Consider the following 22,504-nt stretch of genomic DNA (forward strand, 5'->3'; position numbering starts at 1 on the left):
AGTAGCAAAAGCCAAAACAGAAGCGTATTCAAACCTATACGATCAACTTGATACCAGGGAAGGCGAAACGAAGATATATAAAATATCCAAATAGAGAGCAAAGAAAGCAAAAGATTTTAATCAGATTAGATGTATCCAAGATGAAAATAATAAAATACTAGTTTACGAAAAGGATGTCAAAAAGAGTAAAGAAAGTACTTTGACAGCTTATTAAATGAAGAATTTGACAGACAGCCTGTAGAGTCAACGGAGACAGTAGCAGCAATGGTCACCAAAATAACAAACGAGGAAGTGGTTCAAGCGCTTCAAAAAATAAAGAAAGGAAAAGCGGTAGGACCAGATGATATTCCTGGGGAAGTATGGAGAGCATTGGGAGAGAAAGGAACAAGGTGGCTAGCAGGTTTATTTAATATAATTATGGAAGTTGGACAAATGCCAGATGAATGGAGAAGCAGTATACTAGTACCTGTCTACAAAAACAAGGGAGATATACAACAATGTACAAACTACAGGGCTATAAAACTGCTTAGCCACACCATGAAAATATGGGGAAGAGTAATTGATAGACGGATACGTGAAGAGACCGAAATATCCGAGAATTAATTTGGCTTTATGCAGGGCAGATCCACAACAGATGCAATTTTCATTATAAGACAGTTGATGGAAAAATACAGGAGTAAAGAAACAAACGCTCAGATGGTATTCCTTGATCTTGAGAAAGCATATGATAGAGTACCTCGAGATATTCTGTGGTGGGCAATCAATTAGAAAGGAGTTCTTGGTGAATATGTAAAGATTGTGAGGGATATGGATGAGGGAGTAACGACTAGTGTTAGGGCAGGTGCGGGAGATACTGATAAATTTCATGTGAAAGTAGGATTGCACCAAGGCTCAGTGCTTAGTCCGTATTTATTCTCATTAGTTTTGGACCAGATAACAACGAAACTACAGGGTACCATTCCATGGTGCTTAATGTATGCTGATGATGTCGTGTTAGTAGGAAATAATGAAAGAGACTTAGAACAAAAACTGGAACAGTGGAGACAAGCTCTGGAGGAAAAAGGTTTAAAAATTAGTAGGACAAATACAGAGTATTTGCAATGTTCATTTAAAGATGGAGTTACTACAAATAAAATGGTATCTTTGGATGGTGAACTGATTATAAAAAGCAATAGTTTTAAGTACCTGGGATAGGTATTACAGATTAATGGAGAAATAGATGGAGATGCATGCAGTAGAATTATGGCTGGACGGATGAAGTGGAAGGAAGCGAGTGGTGTGCTGTGTGACAGGAAAATTCCAATGAAGTTGAAGGGAAAATTCTATAAAACAGAAAGCAGCCATAAGACCGGCTATGATGTACGAAACTGAATGTTGGGCAGTGAAAAAGAAAGAGGAACAACGAATGCATGTGGCGGAAATGAGAATGCTTAGATGGATGAGTAGAGTGACAACAAAGGATAAAATTAAAAATGAGTATATTAGGAGAAGTCTAGGTGTGGCACCAATTGATGCCAAAATGAGAGAGCATAGGTTGAGATGGTTTGGTCATGTTCAACGTCGAGACGCTAATCACCCAATACGAAGATCTGCTGAAGTCCAGATTCCTGGAAGGAGTAGGAAAGGAAGACCAAAGAAGACGTGGGGGTAGACGATTAGGTAGGACATGTTGGTAAAGGGGATTAGTATTGATATGACCCAAGATAGAATTGTATGGAGAAGTGCAATTAGGGAAGCCGACCCCGCATAGGGATAAGACAAAGAGAATGATGATGATGTGAACAAATGTTATGGTGTATTGTTAAGGGCAGTAGGTACTTGCTGCTTAGTAAAATTTTGACCTTAGAATATCTTGTGAATATTACTGTTATTTTATGTTGCGGATTTATGTTATTTTATAGAAGTTTAACTAGAAACCTAATAATCCCCATCTATATTGTTTGTAATGCATTGTTTATTTGTTGTTCTGAAGCTATTTCTTAGTGGCATTTTTGTAATTAACTATTCTAAATGGGTAATAAGCCACAATTCAACTAAAAACTGATTTTACTAACGTTTCGACGTCCAAATTGGACGTCGTTATGGCAATACAAAATATCAATAAATTAAACAAAAATGTTGTTGCTTAGTAAAAAATTGACTTAAAAATGACTATACTTGAGATATTCAAGTATAGTCCTGAAAGAAACAGATAGCAAAAAGAGAAAAATCAAAGAAGTGGCTCTATTTTTATAAATGAAACCAATTGTGTCGCAAATTCCTCGGTAGAATGCAGTAGAATGTGGTTACCCATACTAAAAGAGGAAGTCAGTAGAGAGAAAATACCACGATTAGTAAATCAATAACATATCGAGGATAGTACATATGTTGGATTTTAGTATTATTTATATATCTATGTATTATTAATATTATTTATAATTCATAATAACATATACAGGGTGTTTCATTAATAATTGTCCATATAGTAACTGGAGAAACCTTAGAACAAAATACGAAGATTTAACCCAAAACACTTAAATAAAATGTGGTTCAAATTGAAAAAGACGAAAAGCTTGACTTGCATACTGAGATAAATAACGAATATTTTCAGCGCATTGAGGCAATAAAAAACTATTTTTGTCAGTATTTGCTCAGTATTTTAAAACTATTCGACGTATCCTTTTCATACTTGGCAGAAAGTGCGACTACTATACACCCTAGTAAATTATGATAAACAAACGTTTCTAGCTACTACCAGAGGCGTACGACAGGGGATAGTGAATGGTTGACCCTTCTCAAATTCTACGCCACTGGTAGAATTACTATTTTAGTACCATTTTTAGATTTTCCAATACATTCTACGTAAATAATATACTCTTCATTGGTAACGATAAAGTCATTAGTTTTCGAGATATTTGAAGTTAAATATGAAACGGCACAGATATTTTGATTAATTTATATGATTCATATGATTAAAATTTAAAAATTATTTGTACCCAGTACTTTAAAACTATTTGGCGTATTTTTATAGAAAGTGTAGTTACTGTACACCCTACTAAATTAAGATAAATAAACGTTTATAGCTACTACCAGAGGCGTACGAGAGGGGATAGTGGCTGGTTGACTCTTCCCAAATTCTACACCACTAACGAAATTGCTATTTTAGTGTAATTTTTTGATTTTTCAAATCTTTTTATGTAAATAATATATCCCTCATTCGTAACGATAAAATGATTAATTTTCGAGATATTTGAAACTAAAAATGAAGCGACACAATACATTAATCAAAATAACCGTGTCGTTTCATTTTTAACTTCAAATATCTCGAAAACTAATGACTTTATCGTTAAGAATGGAGAGTATATTATTTTCATAGAAAGTATTGGAGAATCCAAAAAATGAACTAGAATAGCAATTCCGTCAGTGTCGTAGAATTCGGAAAGGGTTCATTCACTTTCCCACGTCGTACGCCTCTGGTAATAGACAGAAACGTTTGTTTAACATAATTTAGTAGTTAGCACAGTAGGTACCTATACTTCCTGCCAAATACGAAAAGGATACGTCGAATAGTTTTAAAATGCTGAGCAAAAATAGTTTTTAAATTTTTAGATAAAACACCCTGTAACTCAGTAAGGAACCACATTTTATTTACATGCTTTAGGTTAAATCTTAGTATTTTGTGCTAAGGTTTCTCCAGTTACTGTATAGACAATAATTAATGAAACACCCTGTATATGTAAAGTCAGAATTTGGTATTAGTTTTGAGAGTAAACTAAAATGTAAGACCAAATACTTACGATGTCGGGATAGTATCACGAGGTTTTTTCCGGGTCTCTCCTCGTGATTTACTATGGAATCTCTAACGCGAGAATTTTACTGTCACCGTTGCATGTGGTTGTCTTTTTAAAGACAGATCGTATGCTATGATTTTTTTTGTGACGGATATTCTTGAGTTGGGATTGATTTTATGTAATCGAATCTTTCAGTAAAGTCGTCCCAGGAACGCAACTCAAAAATATTGGCAATATCATTTTAAAGTCTTCTACTGTAAAATATATGTCTGAATTGCTGATATAAATGAGTCAGATTAAATTAAATTATAGAAGAATTTTTTACTAAGCAACAACATTTTTGTTTAATTTATTAATATTTTGTATTTTGACAACGACGTCCAATTTGGACGTCGAAACGTTAATAAAATCATTTTTTAGTTAAATTGTGGCTTATTCCCCATTTAGAATAGTTAATTACATTGTTTATTGTATATTTTTCTATTGAATAGCTTATATAAAAAAATGTCTATGTATATAGAATAATCAGTTCTGTCCTTTTATGCGTTCTGTTTCCTTTACCCTCAACATGTAGCCATAACGTTATCGAAATAATCAAGGAGAATCTAAAAATACCTTACAAAAATAGAGCAAGGCAAAATAAAAATAGGGTCCTGTGGTATAATTGTAATAAAAACAATAAACTATGCTATATTTAAATCAGGAAATACACATAAATATTTATACTACTAGACAGTGAACATTTTGCGACGACATTAAATTGAATTAGTAAGTGTCTCATAATCTGAAGTTTATTACAGTAAAGTAATATTACTAATCAATGAAAGTCTACTTGTAAATTTTACAAAACTTTTTATTTCAGTAATAACCGCGTTTATGACTATTAATGGTAGGTGATCAAAGTATGCTAAATGTGCAGTAAATAGTTTTGTGGAACTGGGACCCAGCCATTTCCTTAAGCCCCACTCAAATCGTCAGATTTTTGAAATATACACTTTTTTGCATGTTTTTAAAACTTACCTTATCTTAATCTGACAATTTCGAGTTTTTCTAAGAATATATTTTTTTTTCGCCCCCCCCCCCATTAATAGCCAATATATGGTAGAGGTACATTTTCAGGGTACAAGGTTAATCTGACGCGCTCGAGTAACTGCAAAAATCCCTGCTTGGGCTCCCCTACCATAAAAACGTATAGTCCAGAAATTATCTGCAATTTTATAGTTTTCTGTTTTTATTTCTTTTTTGACTGAAATCATCGGTTTGCAACACCAGAATCAGTATTACTAAATCCTCTTCCGGGTTTAGATCATGTCTTTTTTAATAAATTAATCAATAATAAAAGTATATCCAGAAACTCTCAGCGCATATTACTGAAATGACAAGGCTACCTACATAATATAAAGGAATTTAAAAAATACCTTCGATGATACATCTCCCAAAAAGGCAACAAAGAATATATTTTTGATTATTTCATTCATAGGAGATTCTGACCAATAGAAAGCTACAGAAATAAAAATTAAACTGATTATTTTTTGATGATTTTAACTTCCAATCGTATAGTAAGATATTTGATCACGTGTTTAATTTTGTCCAATCAGATTAAAATTATACTGAGAATTATCTACTGTAGAAAATTCCCGATAGAATTTTTTTAAGTAGATTGTTTTTGTTTAATGGCAACCAGTTTCCTAGTTTTGACAACTGTCACATTTAAGAAAATATCCATAATATACGTATTAAAAAATAATCTTACGAATATCACACGACAGTAAGAATAAATAAGAAAATAATGCTTCATTTTTACTCAAATTTGTTGTCATTGGGCAATAGCCACTCGAGCCCTCGAGTCCTGCGGGCTCTCGTGTCTATTGCCAGACAACAAATTTTCGAAAAACTGTCGCATTATTTTCAATTTATTCTCACTCTCTTGTAATATTATACCCGATAATTTTTGATAATGTCCCGTCGTCAAGTATATTACGTCAGATGCCCTTGGTTGCTACGAAAAAATACATTCAGTGACATTAATAACAATTATTGTTTTAAAAATTATAAAAGTAATGACTTTCAACCGTCAAATATTTATAACAACTGTGTGTTTAATTGTACTAATTTGTACTTACTTAAATAAATTACAATTAAATTTTGGTTTTGAACAGTTTTATTCATGAAATAATCGCAACAAATTGCACTCAATCTCTAAAATTAATATCGAATTTTTGCCCTCGTGACACTTTGATATAATTTCACTCCCCTCCGGGTCGTGAAATTAAAACTGTCAAAGTGTCATTCGGGAAAAATTCAATAATTTTAGAGCTCTTCTCTTAGAGATTCTGACCAATAGAAAGCTACAGAAATCTAAATTAAATTGATTATTTTTTGATGATTTTAACTTCCAATCGTATAGTAAGATATTTGATCACGTGTTTAATTATGTCCAATCAGATTAAAATTATACTGAGAATTATCTACTGTAGAAAATTACCGATAGAATTTTTTTAAGTAGATTGTTTCTATTTAATGGCAACCAGTTTCCTAGTTTTGACAACTGTCACATTTAAGAAAATATCCATAATATACGTATTAAAAAATAATTTTACGAATATCACACGACAGTAAGAATAAAATAAGAAAATAATGCTTCATTTTTACTCAAATTGGTTGTCATTGGGCAATAGCCGCTCGAGCCCTGCGGGCTCTCGTGTCTATTGCTAGACAACAAATTTTCGAAAAACTGTGGCATTATTTTCAATTTATTCTCACTCTCTTGTGATATATTATACCCGATAATTTTTGATAATTTTAGTAATATATTTATATCCGACTGGAACATTTTTCCAGAGTGGTGCAAATCGCCTAAAAATCCTCTCAAGAAAAAATGTTACTGTTAAATTTCTAAATTTTCCATTACAATAATGGTTACGGAAATAATAGCTCAGCGTGATACTAGAGGTCTTTTTATAGTTGACGACACCATTAATAGTGTATTGTTAAATTCTAATAAATTTTTACATTCTTATATTTAACCTAAACTATTTACATTAGCACTGGAAGATGTTTTCAAAACAATGGAATGGACAAACATGAGAATAAACACAAATGGAAAGAAGCTAATGCTTGGTTGCACCAACATATCTTAACATAACCTGGTTGCACCAACATAACATTGCTTAAGACGTGCCTTAAGCTCAAGCGTACGAAACATACGCGTGGCACCATTGAGTTTTAGATCAATTTTCAGCTTGTCACAATGGATTGCCACGTGGATTGCATCTTAAACTTCGTCTCAGTAATAATAAAAATAATATCGGCCCTATCTATAAGCTGAGCTTGGCTAATCTGGAGCTTAAGATTTGTTGGTGCAACCAAGTATAAACCACCTAAGATATGCAGACGATGTAGTAATAATAGCATCAAGTCTTAAAGAACTTTAAACCATGCTAACCGAACTAGCAAATGAATCCGAACAAATAGGTCTAAAAATGAATTTTACCAAAACAAAAACAATGACAAACACACAAGATAATAATAGAAACGTAATACTAAACGAAACCACAAGAGAAGCGGTTAATGATTATATACACTCACCGCACAAAATTCCGCCACCCAAAATTTTTGATTAACTTGACAATCTATAACTTTATTATTTGTACTCCGATTTTCAAGATTCTTGCATTGGTTTGTAGGTACATGTATTGATGTCGTTTGTTATTATTCCGGTAACAAAAAATTTTTGCTTAAATGGCATTATACGGGGGTGAATGGAAGAGTTGTTTTTTATCTTAATAAAAAATTCTGTGGAAAAACTGGAGTTCTGATTTTGTTTCATACTCCTTTTGTATTATCCTGGAGGTATTACTAAGGTTTTGCTTTTTAAATTATCCGAATATCTCTTTTCTTGTAAGATCTGTAAATAAAAACATTACTTTGAAGGTTTATTTAATTAAAAATATCAAACGCACTCAACTTAACAAAATAAAACAAAATTAACAACAAAACAAAACAATTCAATAGCGGGTATGTCCACCTCTTGCAACAACGACCGCTTGCAATCTCTTTATCGAATGAAGATGTGTTATCCTTGCCTGGGTAATAGCCCGATATTCCTCTACCAGGGCCATAACTGTAGCTAATAGCTAATAGTTTTTTTAATTCATCCTATAAATGCTCAATAGGATTGAGATCTGGGCTGCATGCGGTTCATTCTAATTTTATCAATTCAACCTCTATTTTATGAGTCAATCAGTGTTTTCATTCACAAAAAACGGTACAGCTCTTACAAGAAAAGAGATATTCGGATAATTCGAAAAACAAAATATTAGTGACACCTCCGGGATAATATGACAGGACTATGAAACAAAATCAGCTATTCAATTTTTCCACATAATTTTTTAAAGTTAGGAGAAAATACAACGCTTCCATTCACCCCTGTATAATGCCATCTAAGCAAAACTTTTTTGTTACCGGAATAATAGCGAACGATATCAATACACGTACCTATGGTAGGGGAGCAAAGTATGCTAAATGTGCAGTCACTCGAGCGCTTTGGGGACCTATTGGGTTGTGAAGAGTAGGTCCTAAAACCAAAAAAAGTTAAGTAAAGTTTTCCATTTTAGTGGGCGCTTGTCATTTTTTAATTTAATTTTCCATTTTCAATAATCGTTTTTTTCGATTATAACGCCATCTATCCATAATTCGAAAAAATGTTTCGAATAAAAGTTACTTATTTTTACGTAAGGAATCCAAATTTGCAATAAAAAAATGAGGGCTCCTATTTAAGATTTTAAAGTAACCCCCCACCCCACGTCCACGGGGGGACGTGTTTGGTGCCATTCGATAGATTTTTCAAAAATATTGAATAAGTGTATTTTACAGTTTTTCGATCTGATGTTCATTTTGCGAAATATCGCGGGATTAGTATTTAAAATATTAATTTTACCCCCCACTCCTCTCCGTGGGAAGTCGTGTTTGGTATCATTCGATAGATTTTTAAAAAATACTGGGCATATATTTTTTAGATTTTCGATCTGTCATTCATTTCGCAAAATATTCCCTTTTTTCTTGTGAAACTTTGGGACTCACCCATTTCCTTACGCCCGGCTCAAATCGTCAGATTTTTGAAATATACACTCTTTTGCAGGTACTTAACTTACCTTATCTTAATCTGACAATTTCGAGTTTTTTTAAGGACAAAATTTTTTTTTCGGGCCCCCCTTAACGAACTCCTCTGTGTTAAGAGCCAATATATGGTAGAGGTACATCTGCAGGGTACCAGGTTTCTCCCCATATGCTAATCTGACGCGCTCGAGTAACTGCAAAAATCCCCGCTTGGGCTCCCCTACCACTACAAACTGATGCAAAAATCTTGAAATCGGAGCACAAATGATAAAGTTATAAATTGTCAAACTTAATCAAAAATTTTGGGTGGCGGAATTTTGTGCCGGTGAGTGTATATATTTGGGACAGATAATAAAAATAAATAAGGAAACCCAAACAGCGGAGGTAAAAAGAAGGGTTAGATTAGCCTGGGCAGGATTTGGGAAATTAAAATGGGTCTAAAAGAATAAAAAATACAACAATACTTAAAAACAAGAGTGTTTGACCAGTGTATACTCCCAATTCTCAATTACGCATGCCAAACATGGACCTTGACCAACGCAAGCATGGACAAAATAAAGAAGACACAAAAAGCCATGGAGAGAGCAATGTTAGGAGTAAAATTAACAGAAAACAAGCAAAACAACTGGGTAAGAAATAAAAAAGAAAAGTCAAAGAAGCAGGACAACATATAGCTAGGCTAAAATGGAGCTTTTCAGGTCATAAAGCCAGACAAACGGACAATTGGTGGAATACCACGATACAACAATGGAGACCATGGACACGAAAAAGATCAAGAGGGCGACTCCAGATGAGATGGGGAGATGACATTAGAAAGATAGGAGGAACGCAGGGGAAACAGAAAGTACTAAACAGAAGTGAATGGAGGAAACTGGGGCGAGCCTATGTTCAAAATTGGACGAATCAAAAGGGCAAAAAGAAGAAGAAAAATTGACGTTCTAAATTATTTTAAATCGACTGTTGCTTTACATGGATAAAAAAGTTTTTATCCATAGCGCAAGATGCCATGCTTCCATCTATGTATTCGTAACATTGAATGCAAGAACACAACAATTGCGTAGCTTCACCAGATCTTAGTCTTATTGAAACATGGTGATTAAAGTAAGTCTGATTCGATCAATTTTACAGGACTGGGTTACGATTACCGATGACATACTTTTGTGCATACCTGGACCCCGATTTTTGACCCTTCGCTTCGTTATCGATCATTTGCTATCTGTACACTCTACAGATATAGATAGCGAATGATCGATAACGAAGCGAAGGGTCAAAAATCGGGATCCTGGACTACAGTTAAGTATAGAATAGAAAATTTGTATAGTTAAGAGATTTGTACAGTTAAGTGTTTATAATTATAAGTTATAACTGGGTTTGTGCAAGTAAACCAAATACTTATATTTTTTGTTAAAATTTTTAATTCAAGTAGCTAATAACATATAAACAGAAAAGAATTGTGCTTTCTTTTGTATGGATACTTTCTAGACGGATTATGAAAACGTATAAACCTTTTCTGAAAAAACTTAATATTAAACTAGATACCTTGTGTTTGAGCTTAAAGATTTTTCGTTAACGTGTTTTAGGTTATTATTTTTAATGTTTTAGCTGTATATTATTTGGCAAATAATGACATGATTTCGAAGTCAGTTAAGTATGATATAATTCCCTAGGGCGTTATTTTGAAAATAACGCCCTAGGGTATTAAATTTAAATAACTAGTTAAATACTGTCAAGTTGACAAATAACTACCTAAGTAAAACTATGGTTACCACAAATACGTTAAGACTATTGCTGGTCAATGTACTTATTTGAAAACTAATTAATTCAAAATTCATTCAAATTTCTTGCATATAAAGGATAATTTAGTCGGATATTAAACGCTGAAGGCACCACGGGCATTATAGATAATAACGCTTTCGGTCAACGTATATCCCTCGGGCCAAAGGCCCTCGGTATATACACCATTAATCTCAAGCGTTATTATCCTTATTAGTCTCGGGTTAGACGAATAACAGGCCTAACCTTGCATTAGGAGCTGCCCCAAATTTTATTTTTTTAATATTTAGGGGGTGTTAATAGTAGTGCAAATTTAAAATCTCGACTGAATTCCGCCATTGCGTTAGCCGCCATCTTGATTTTAAACGAGAACCGTTTTTGCTCAATATCTCCGCCATTTTAAACTTTTCGACAAAAAGTATAGCAACCAAAATTGTTGAAAATGTAATTTTCTATCATTTTTATTTTTACAATTTTTTCGTGCCATCGATATTTTCCGAGTTATAGCGGAAAATAGTGACAGTTATATATAAATAGAGCATAATTATTGAATTATCTCGTTTATTGTTTGTTTTACGACAAAAATGTTCCTATACAAAAATAGAGAGAATTGAATTCTACACAATTTTAGTTTCTTTCATTTTATGCTAAAGTTAATATTTAAGGTAGTATGTATGCGATAATGGCGCGAGCGTAAGACCTGATTGATTTTGTAGCAATTGTTTTTGTTCAATATCTACGCCATTTTCAACTTAAATTGTTCCAAATATGATTTTTTACAATTTCAATTTAACAATTTTTTTCATGCGGTTGATATTTTCCGAGTTAAGTGGGAAAATAGTAAAAGTGATGGGGGAGCATAATTACTGAATTGAATCTTTTTTCCGAGCTGCCCCAAATTTTATAATTATATCCTTTAGGGGAGATCAATAGTAGTATAAATTTAAAATCTCGACTGAATTCCGCAGTTGCATTAGCCGCCATATTGATTTTAAAGGAGAACCGTTGTTGCTTAATATCTCCGCCATTTTCAACTTTTCGACAAAAACGGTAGGAACTAAAATTGTTGAAAACGCAATTTCCTATAATTTTTTTTTCGACAATCTTTTTATGCGATCAATATTCTCCGAGTTAAGGAGGAAAATAGTGGAAGCGGAGGGGACGCATAATTATTGAATTGTCTCATTTATTATTAACTTTACGACATAATTGTACATAAACAAAAATAAAGAGGATTATTAAGATTAAAAAGGGTTCAAGGCAGGTTTTGTTTATATTCGATTCAGAGTTGGACTACCATCTCCATATAGCAACTATTTCAGCATCCTTATGCATCATCAGTGAAGATTATGCAGTCACAACTCTGAAGGGAATATAAACCGAAAGAGGATTATATTTTATACAATTTTTGAAACTTCCAATGAAACAGCAACCAAACTAAGTACATAAAAGACATAAATATTAACGTATATGCATTAAGTTCACTTAATTTTATTAACTAGCGGGTTTTATTGGTTGAGTTTGTCTGTCGATAATTAAGTTTCATGTCAGCTAACATATTTTAATATTTCAACAATTTTTTTTTTTAATTTTGGTCCCCGTTGGGGGGAATTTTCTCATTCCCCCCTCTTGGACCCGCCACTGGTTCTCTCGAAAAATTGTAGTAAATCGTAATTGCAACAATTTCAGTCCTTACACTTTTTGTCGAAAAGTTGAAAATGGGGAAGATATTGAACAAAAACAATTGCTTTAAAATCAATCGGGTCTTACGCTCGCACCTTTACCGCATACGTACTACCTTAAATATTGATTTTATAAAAAAAATTAAAGAAATCAAAATTGTACAAAATTTAATTTTCTTCATTTTAGTATAGGTTAAAATTTGTTGTAGAAGTAATAATAAACGAGATAATTCAATAAATCAATAATTATGCTTTAACTGTCACTGTTTTTCCCCATAACGAAATTATAGAAAATCGCATTTTCAACAATTTCAGTTTCTATATTTTTTGTCGAAAAGTTAAAAATGGCGGAGATATTGAGCAAAAAAGGTTCTCGTTTAAAATCAAGATGGCGGCTAACGCAACGGTCAAATTCAGTCGAGATTTTAAATTTATACTACTGTTGACCCCCCCTAAAGATTAAAAAAATAAAATTTGGGGCAGCTCCTAATGCAAGGTCAAATGGTATCCCGACTGGGCTATATAATTTTCTCCTTATCCCAATAATACCCTTGGTACCTTAATAACTATTTTCTCGGTTTAAGGAAGTGAACAAGCATATGGAATAAGGACCAGGACGTGGTGGTAAATACACACAGTAGTTTCCCTGCTTCCAAAGATTTCAATTGCTATTTTGAGTCATTTTGGGATTAGTAGTTGACATGTTCGAATTATATTTATCATATTTATTATGACTAAAATTCGAATAAAATGTTTTATTTCTTTATATTGAGATCGTGAGATCAAATTTGCTGATGTATTGTTTCTCTTTCAGTTTGCAACTTCGTAGTGCATGATCGCTGCTTAAGGACTGTGGTATCCCCGTGTTCCAGCGTCTCCGCCAGTCAAATAAGAGTAAGAATAATAATTCTTTAAGAATATTAAATTATATCATGTAAATTGTTTTTTGTTTAACCATTACAAACGAAATTATTACTACCTAGTTTGTCTCTCCATGGCAAATGGAAAATGGAAAGGCAGATGCTGGGTATCAAGCTAAGTGATAAAAAGAAAAATATATGGATCAGAAATAAACCCAAAGTGAAAGACGTAAACAAACCTGCAGCTACTCTTAAATGAAAATTTGCAGGACACAACAGTAGACAAAGAGACGGAAAATGGAATGAAGCGATAACCCACTGGATACCTTGGGACCATAAAAGAGGAAAAGGCAGACCACCGATGAGATGTTCGGATGACCTAAAAAGATATGCAGGGACCAGATGGATCTAGCACTGAACCTAAAAGAGTGGAAAAATAAGGGGAAGGCCTACGTTCAACTTTGGACAAAAATTAAGGGCAATAGATAGATAGATAGTTTGTCTCTGCATAATACACATTCAGTGTGGAAACCACATGGAATAAAGTTGTGTATGTCCTCATTTTAAAATTTTAAGAATCATAAAAACCTTGAGACCCTTGAATATTTAAATATAAATGTGTGCTTTTTATACATAAATTTAAATGTACAGTGTGTCCCAAATTGGTATGTTTTGCAGTGTATACCGAAAACTAGAGAAGATAGAAAAAAAGTAGTTAAGATGTCATGACTTCTTTTTTCGTTAAAGTAACGATTGCCCAATCAAATCATCAATAGCTCCTCACATTATCGAGATTCTGGGCGATTATTGAAAAATGTCGAAAACGACAGGGTTACAGAACTTCTTTATAAAGAAAAATTTTAAAAAACTTTATAGGAACTTTTGATAGATATATTATGGACGGATTCAGTGGCGTACAAAAAACTTTTTTAGGGGGTCCGCTAAGGAAATATAAACCATACTTATGTTTTTTTAAATGGGACACCCTGTATATTTTGACATTTTTCGTTTACCTATATAATTCTCTTTCATCTGATATGACATATCATTTATCTATTTTCAGTTGTTGGAGCTACCCTGCAAATAAATTGTTTATAGTTGACGTCAGGTTAAAGGCACTTAAAAATAAAACACTCGGTAACGTATTTTAACATTTTAATATTTTAAAAATAAAATCAATCAACTTAAAAAATAGGAATAACGAATTTAATAACAACAAAAAACTACTTAACTACAAGAATTAATTTTACAAAAATAATAACATTAACATAAAGCAACAAACAACAATAATAAACAACGTAACAACTATAATTAATTTTACAAAAATATGAAAATTATAATAAAAATGTTCAAAATACTTCCCGTTTTGTGTAATAATAATTTACACCTTTTTCTTACAGATCTTACACAATAGGGAACTTGCATAAATTTTTAAATTCGAAAAAAATGTTATAAATCACAACAGAACATCATTTAAAACATGTATCAAAGATAAAAAATTTTTGTAGGTCTTTCGTTTGGCCCCCAAAGGCGATTAAAAATTAAAATTAAAATAGGTGGCCTAAAACGCGTCGTGATGTCATTCGTTTGTACATTTACATTTTTCCAACAAAGTAAACAGAATTTTAAATTAGACGTTATAAACGTCAGTAGAAAATACATTTATTTGACGTTACAAGTGTTTTGATCGTTTGAACTATTCATAGAAAACTGTACTTTTACAAAATGGTTTTATTTTCCGTAGTAAACCTTCTTTCCTTTCCTTCAATAACTATATCAAACTCCAATGTCAACAAACTGGTATATATTATTACAATGACATAAGATAAATGTTAATAGAATATAAATATTTTTCCTTTATTTCGCGACGAGGTATACCAAAATAGGTGGAGGCCAATAAACTAAAGAAGAATATACCTAATTATAACCATAAACGGAACCATATAGTTAAACTGAGTGACGTCACGGGCCGTTTGACCTATTTTAAGATACCGAAGACTTTAAATTTGTACTTCTAAGTTATTATGAGTTTTTGAAGCGTGAAATTTTGGAAATCTCATTTTTATACAGAACTGAACATTATTGTGTAATAAAAAAAAATGTGCAAGTTCCCTATTGAGTATATGCACTGGTTTTATTTTTCTAAATGCTTGATAAATGCTTTGTAATAATTCTTCCTTGGTGTTAAATTCAGTTTTATAAATATTGTTTTTTAAAAATCCCCAAATAAAAAAATCAGGAGGATTTAATTCTGGTGAACGAGGGGGCCACCTAACAGGACCATAAGTTTAAATCCACCGATTATGAAATTTTTCATTTTAATAATTTCCAACTTGGTACTGATTTTATTTTAATAAATAAATTTAATAAAACTGTCAAGGATTGGTACCCTAGTATTAAAATGTTAAAATACGTTACCGAGTGTTTTATTTTTAAGTGCCTTTAACCTGACGTCAACTATAAACAATTTATTTGCACGCTTGCTCCAACAACTGAAAATAGATATATGATATGTCATATCATATGAAAGAGAATTAAAAAAGAAAACGAAAAATGTCAAAATATACAGGGTGTCCCATTTAAAAAAACATAAGTATGGTTTATATTTCCTTAGCGGGACCCCCTAAAAAAGTTTTTTGTACGCCACTGAATCCGTCCATAATATATCTATCAAAAGTTCCTATAAAGTTTTTTAAAATTTTTCTTTATAAAGAAGTTCTGTAACCCTGTCGTTTTCGACATTTTTCAATAATCGCCCAGTATCTCGATAATGTGAGGAGCTATTGATGATTTGATTGGGCAATCGTTACTTTAACGAAAAAAGAAGTCATGACATCTTAACTACTTTTTTTCTATCTCCTCTAGTTTTCGGTATACACTGCAAAACATACCAATTTGGGACACCCTGTACATGATGATTCACTCAAGTTTAGTATATTACGTAGGTAATCATTATTTTTTAATGAAATATCCTGTCTATTTTTATATTTTTAAAAGGTCTTTAATTACCCGGTCTCAACGAATTATATCACACAAGGTCTATTATGAATAATACAGTAGTATATTGTGTCCTTACTTTAGAAAATAAAAAAAACCGCTGAGACTCATCAACTTTTAAATTTAGATGTGAGCTTTCTAATATATTATTTCCTGTTACTCCGCAAAGGAGCATAGGGCATCTACGAAGCTTCTCTATTGGACTCTGTCTTTGGCCATAGCTGCTACCTTTCCCCAGCTCTTTCTCATACCTTGGTAGTCAGCTTCAATTGTTCTTTTCCAGGTCGTTGAGGGTCGTCCCTGCTTTCTTCGTCCTGCTACTGTCCATCTTAGAGCTTTCTTTGTTATGCCAATTCCATCTTTTCCGTTTAATTGTAATTTCAATTGGCTCTTGTTTGGTTTTCTTCCAGAGTTCTTGATTTGAAATGATATTGGGCCAATGTACTTTTAAAATTTTTCCGAAGCACCTCTTTATAAATACTTGGAGTATTTGACAGTTCCCTCTATTATTGCCTAGGTCTCGCAGCCATACAATAATACTGTTTTAATATTACAATTAAATAGTCTTATTTTGGTGTTTTGATTAATTTGTGTTGACCTCCATATGTTTGAGAGTGTTTCAAATGCTTGTTGTGCTTTTCTAACTCGATGTTTAATGTCTGCCTCGATGCCACCATGTACGTAAACTATACTTCCTAGGTAGCAAAATTCTTGTACCTGTTTTACTTCTTCTTGATTCACATATAATTTTTCCTGTCGGAATTGACCTATTCTCATCTCAACCGTCTTATTTTAATTTATTCGACAATTTCTGCCGCCTTTTTCTCCAGTTTCCGTAGCATGTTCTTCATATCATGTATTGTATGTGATACCAGGCATATATCGTCCAGTTTCTTACGATCTAAGTAGTTCCAAGGGATTCCGTTTTTCTGTCTATGGTTTTATGTAAAATGTAGTTGAGACATATATTGAAGAGTAGTGGTGAGAGTATACAGCCTTGCTTTACCCCCTTCTCTATTTCTATTTTGTCCGTCATTTGACCCTTATGTATTATTATAATGATCTTAACGGGAAAAGCAGCTGGTTTCGATGGAATATATCCTGAGTTTATAGTCCACACTGGTACAAAAACAAGACAATGGCTCAAAGAATTCTTTAACGACATTGTGACTACAGCTATGCTACCCCCAGAATTCAAAAGAACAAAAATTATCGCAATCCAGAAGCCTGGCAAAGACAACAAGCTGCCTGAAAGTTACCGGCCTATCGCCTTACTCAGTTGCTGTTATAAATTACTAGAACGACTCTTATATAATAGAATATGTAACACCATTGAGGACGCTGTACCAATTGAGCAAGCTGGATTTAGAAAAGGACGAAGCTGCTGTGACCAAGTGCTGTCCTTAACTACATTCATCGAAGCTGGCTTTGAAAGACGTGAAAAATCTGCCATAACATTTATAGACCTTACGGCTGCCTATGACACTGTGTGGAGAGAGGGCCTTATTTATAAGTTGATGAAAATCATACCCTGTCTCAAAACTTGTCAGCTGATAAACAGTCTACTAACTAACAGACTGTTTCAGGTATATATAAATGATGCACGAAGTAACGTTAGAAAACTTAACAACGGCTTACCTCAAGGCTCAGTGCTAGCTCCTTTATTATTTAACCTTTATACGGCGGATATACCTGACACAAAATCGAGAAAATTCGCTTATGCAGACGACCTGGCCATTGGCTTCCAAGATAATAGTAAAGAAGCTGGAGAACGAGCTCTAAACGAGGACCTAACTACACTTAGTAACTACTTTAAGAACTGGCGCTTACGTCCTAACACAAGCAAAACTGAAACCTGTCTCTTTCACCTGTCGAATCAACTTGCGGGCGATACCCTCAATGTAACTCTAAATGATGCAGCTATCAAACATAACAACAACCCCAAATATCTAGGCGTCACACTTGATAGAGCACTCACCTTCAAAAGCCATCTTACAAACGAAGCCGGTAAACTGAGATCAAGAAACAATATAATAACAAAACTTGCTGGAACAACTTGGGGTGCTTCTGCAGATACTCTTCGGACCTCTGCTCTAGCTTTGGTTTTTTCAGTGGCAGAATATTGTGCACCAGTATGGTTAAATAGTGCACATACAAACAAAATCGATGTCCAACTTAATCAAACCATGAGAATAATCACTGGAACAATAAAATCAACCCCAGTGAGATGGCTGCCTACTTTGAGCAATATTGCTCCACCAGATCTACGCCGTACAGCAGCATTAGTGAGAGAGCATCAGAAAATTGTAGCCAACAAACAATTACCAATTCATCAAGCCATACCAGACATCTCAAAAAAGCACCAGCGACTGAGGTCTAGAAATCCTCCAATCAGATCTGCCCGAATAATTGGTGATTCCTATGATATACAAAGGCAATGGTCCACAAGATGGATGTCAACAATAGCAGCAGACTATATTCAGATATTCACCCCAACCCAGGGTTTCATCGGATCGGGTCTGCCCCGGTGCACCTGGGCGAGGCTTAATCACATACGTACCGGACATGGTAAATGTGCTGATTCTCTGTTCAAATGGGGTCGTGCGAAAAGTCCACATTGTGTGGATCGCCTAGACAGACCATAAGTCATTGTGTTTCAGATTGCCTAAATCGTGCCTACCGTGGAAACCTCCAGGACTTTGTGGAATGCTCCCCAGAAGCAATTGAATGGCTATGTAAATTGGACATTAATATTTAGATTCATTCATTATATTTTAGTGTTGGAATAATATATATTATATTTGTGTATTTATCGTACTGTGAAAGCCCATACGCTAAATAAAAAAATAATGATCTTAGGTGGGATTTTAGCGTGGCTTAAAATGTTCCAAAGAGCTTTGTGTTTTATGCTATCAAAAGCTCTGGCAAAGTCTACAAACGTCATTATCGGTGCTGCATTATTTTCTTTAATTTCTTGATACGTGATGTAGCAATCTGGTCAATACAGGATCTTCCCTTTTTAAAACTCGCTTGTTCATTGCGGAGATTTTTATCGATTTCGACGTTAATTCTTTGATGTACAATATAGGCTAGTATTTTATTTATGGAACATAATAGCGTTACACTTCTCCAGTTTTCGCATAGCTACGCGTCACTTTTTTTTGGGAGATTTTTTATGATTCCATTATTCCACTCTGCAGATACATGTTCTTTATTCTATATCTCTCTCAGCAATGGTGCCAGTAACTCCACTTTTCCCTCAATATCAGCTTTCCGCAATTCGGATGGGATATTGACAATTCCCGCTGCTTTGTTATTCCTCAGGTGGCGGATTGCTTCACATATTTCTTTCTTCGTTGGGTTCTCTGCATTTATTTTTAAACAATTTTCGATTGGTCCTGCTGCATGGTCTTCTTGCGCAAACAGTTCGTTTTCTTGCTCTGCCATGAGTTCTTTGTAATATTCTTTCTGACCTTTCTAAACAGCAATTTAAATCTACAGGGTGGTTCATGGAAGTCTAGCATAGTCCATCGTTTTTATTTTTAATGAAATACCCTGTATATTTTTATGCTTTTAAAAGTTTCTTAACAACCTGATCTTTTTTATGTAAGATCTGTCATGAATAATTTAATGTGAAATTTTCAAAATATGTATAATTTTCGTCAAGAAATTAAATACAAAACCCAATATTTTGATAGATACCTTAGAAAAATTGATCTCTTTACTTAACTAATTTAAAAAATACAATTATTTAAAGCTTGATAAATTATGAATTTCAAAATTTTATGTATTTAATGTCTTGACGTGAATTTATAGTCTATACTTCTATACGATACGATACGATATTATACGATACGATACGATATAAGGTCGTTCGGGACCGATCTGTTTAATGGATAACAATTATTGGATGTGTAATTTAGTGTGTTAACAATTATAAAAAACAAAGGGTGCCCGATCTAATGTTGTTCTGATTATAATAAGTTAATAATTAACACATGATTTTTTTTAAGAATAAAAAAATCTACCTGGGCAGGTATTATTTCAGATTTTTTGGATCGTTCTAAACAAAAAAGGTCTTATGTAATTTTTCTCTTAAGTTGATTGTTTTCGAGTTATAAACAATTTAAAACTGAAAAAAGAACGTAAGATTTCAAGCAACTTGAAAACGATCAACTTAAGAGTAAAATTACAAAAGATCTTTTTTGTTTAGAATGATTTACAAATTCTGAAATAATACATGCCCGGGTCGATTTTTTTTATTAAAAAAAGTAGTTTTTTAATTATTAATTAATTATAGTCAGAACAAAATTAGATCGGCCATTGTTTTTTATAATTGTTAACATAGTAAATCACATATCCAATAATTTTTATCAAATAAACAGATCGGTCCCGATCGTCCTTATATCGGATCCTCTACTAATACATAATATTAAAATTTCACCTGTATTATTCACAACAGGCCCTACATAATACAGTTCGTTGAGATGTAGTCCAGGGCGCATCTGTTTTGAGATGGACGTTGAGAGGTGACTCAAATTTTTTTGCAGAAATTGCTTGAAAATAAATCAAATAATAATATTTGAGTTATCCTCCCTCTCAAAAAGGTCCGGAACATTGTTTAAATAATCAAAATGTCAAAAAATTAAGAAAAATTCGATTTTTTTCTTCGTTTTTTTATTATAACTTTAAAAGTATTCATTTCCGAGAAAAGTTGTACTAACATCAAAGTTGCGCAATTAAATTTCCTACAATATGGAAATAGTTAAAATCTAAAAAATAGTCACCCTATTTGCAAAATAGCAATAATTGCGAAAAAAACATACAAAAACAAGTATTTTCATTTCACGTTTTTCAACCATTTATGCTACACTTAGGACCTTCATATTTCACCCAGAAAAACTTTATGATACAGTAAAACAATACTATAAATTTCAATAAGATCGGTTTAATAGACTTTGCAAAATAAATTTCGAAATCCAGCTTTCGCAAAAAAATTCATTTTTTCAAAATGTTACAGGACTGAAAATAAAGCAGATAGCAAGTTGAAATTTTTTTTGCTTATAGAAGTGTACTGTACCTTTCATTAGCAATTTTCAAAATTAAAATCGATTAATTATCACGGCGTCAGGAAATTTAAAAAAAAAACACTAATTTTTGGTGCTACGCGCAGGACAGCGGTGTTCGATTCACACAAGTTGATTTCCACCAAAATTTCTTCCAATCTTTATCTAATATATTATTTTCTTACTCTCTATTTTGTTGTATTTTAATATTTTAATTCCACAAAAATCAAACTAATTTTATTATTGTTTGTGAAATATTGTTTAAACAATTGCATATGTTTAAAAATAATAAACATTTATTTTTTAAGTTAAAATATATGAACAAAGAAAGTTTTTGCTAATAAAAGTGTTATTTCAAAGGATAGAGTATGTGTTTTTATTTTGCAATAAACAAATTTATTTATCTATATCGAAATGTAATAAAAATTACAATGTATCAATCATTATCAAAGGTCATTGAAATGCCCAATCAGAGCAAACTATCCGCTGTCCTGCGCGTAGCACCAATAATTAATGTTTATTTAAAAAAATCCTGACGCCGTGGTGTTAATCGAATTTAATTTTGCAAAATTGCAAATTAAAGGTACAGTACACTTCTATAAGCAAAAAAAAATTCAACTTGCTATCTGCTTTATTTTCAGTCCTGTAACATTTTGAAAAAATGAATTTTTTTTACGAAAGCTGGATTGCAAAATTTATTTTGCAAAATCTATTGAACCGATCTTATTGAAATTTACAGTACTGTTTTACTGTATCATGAAGTTTTCTGCGTGAAATATGAAGGTCCTAAATTTAGCATAAATGGTTGAGAAACGTAAAATGCGAATACTTGCTTTTGTATGTTTTTTTCGCAATTATTGCTATTTTGCAACAAGGGTGACTATTTTTTAAATTCTTAACCAATTCTATGTTGTAGGAAATTTAATTACGCACCTTTTATGTCAGTACAACTTTTCTCGAAAATGAATACTTTTAAAGTTATAATCAAAAAACGAAGAAAAAATCGAATTTTTCCTTAATTTTTTGACATTTTGATTATTTAAACAATGTTCCGGACCTTTTTGAGAGGGAGGATAACTCAAATATTATTATTTGATTTATTTTCAAGCAATTTCTGCAAAAAAAATTGAGTCACCTCTCAACGTCCAAATGTACTAATATTTTTACAGATGCGCCCTGGTCTAATGAGGTTATCAAGGGCTTTAAAAGTACAAAAATATACAGGGTGTTTCATTAAA

At 32.7% G+C, this 22,504-nt stretch overlaps 1 protein-coding gene across 6 annotated transcripts in view; it reads left to right on the plus strand.

Moving 5' to 3' along the window:
• The window catches only part of LOC114336460 (diacylglycerol kinase theta), a 338,858-nt gene that overhangs the window by 78,743 nt on the left and 237,611 nt on the right, over positions 1-22,504 (plus strand). For all 6 annotated transcript variants that reach the window (XM_050642805.1, XM_050642807.1, XM_050642806.1 and 3 more), the window contains exon 2: positions 13,158-13,237. In XM_050642805.1, coding sequence (XP_050498762.1) covers positions 13,158-13,237 — 80 coding nt within the window. The remainder of the gene's footprint in view (positions 1-13,157; positions 13,238-22,504) is intronic.

This window comes from Diabrotica virgifera, chromosome 2 (genome assembly GCF_917563875.1).
Source record: "Diabrotica virgifera virgifera chromosome 2, PGI_DIABVI_V3a".
In the NCBI taxonomy this organism is placed as follows: Eukaryota; Metazoa; Arthropoda; class Insecta; order Coleoptera; family Chrysomelidae; genus Diabrotica; species Diabrotica virgifera.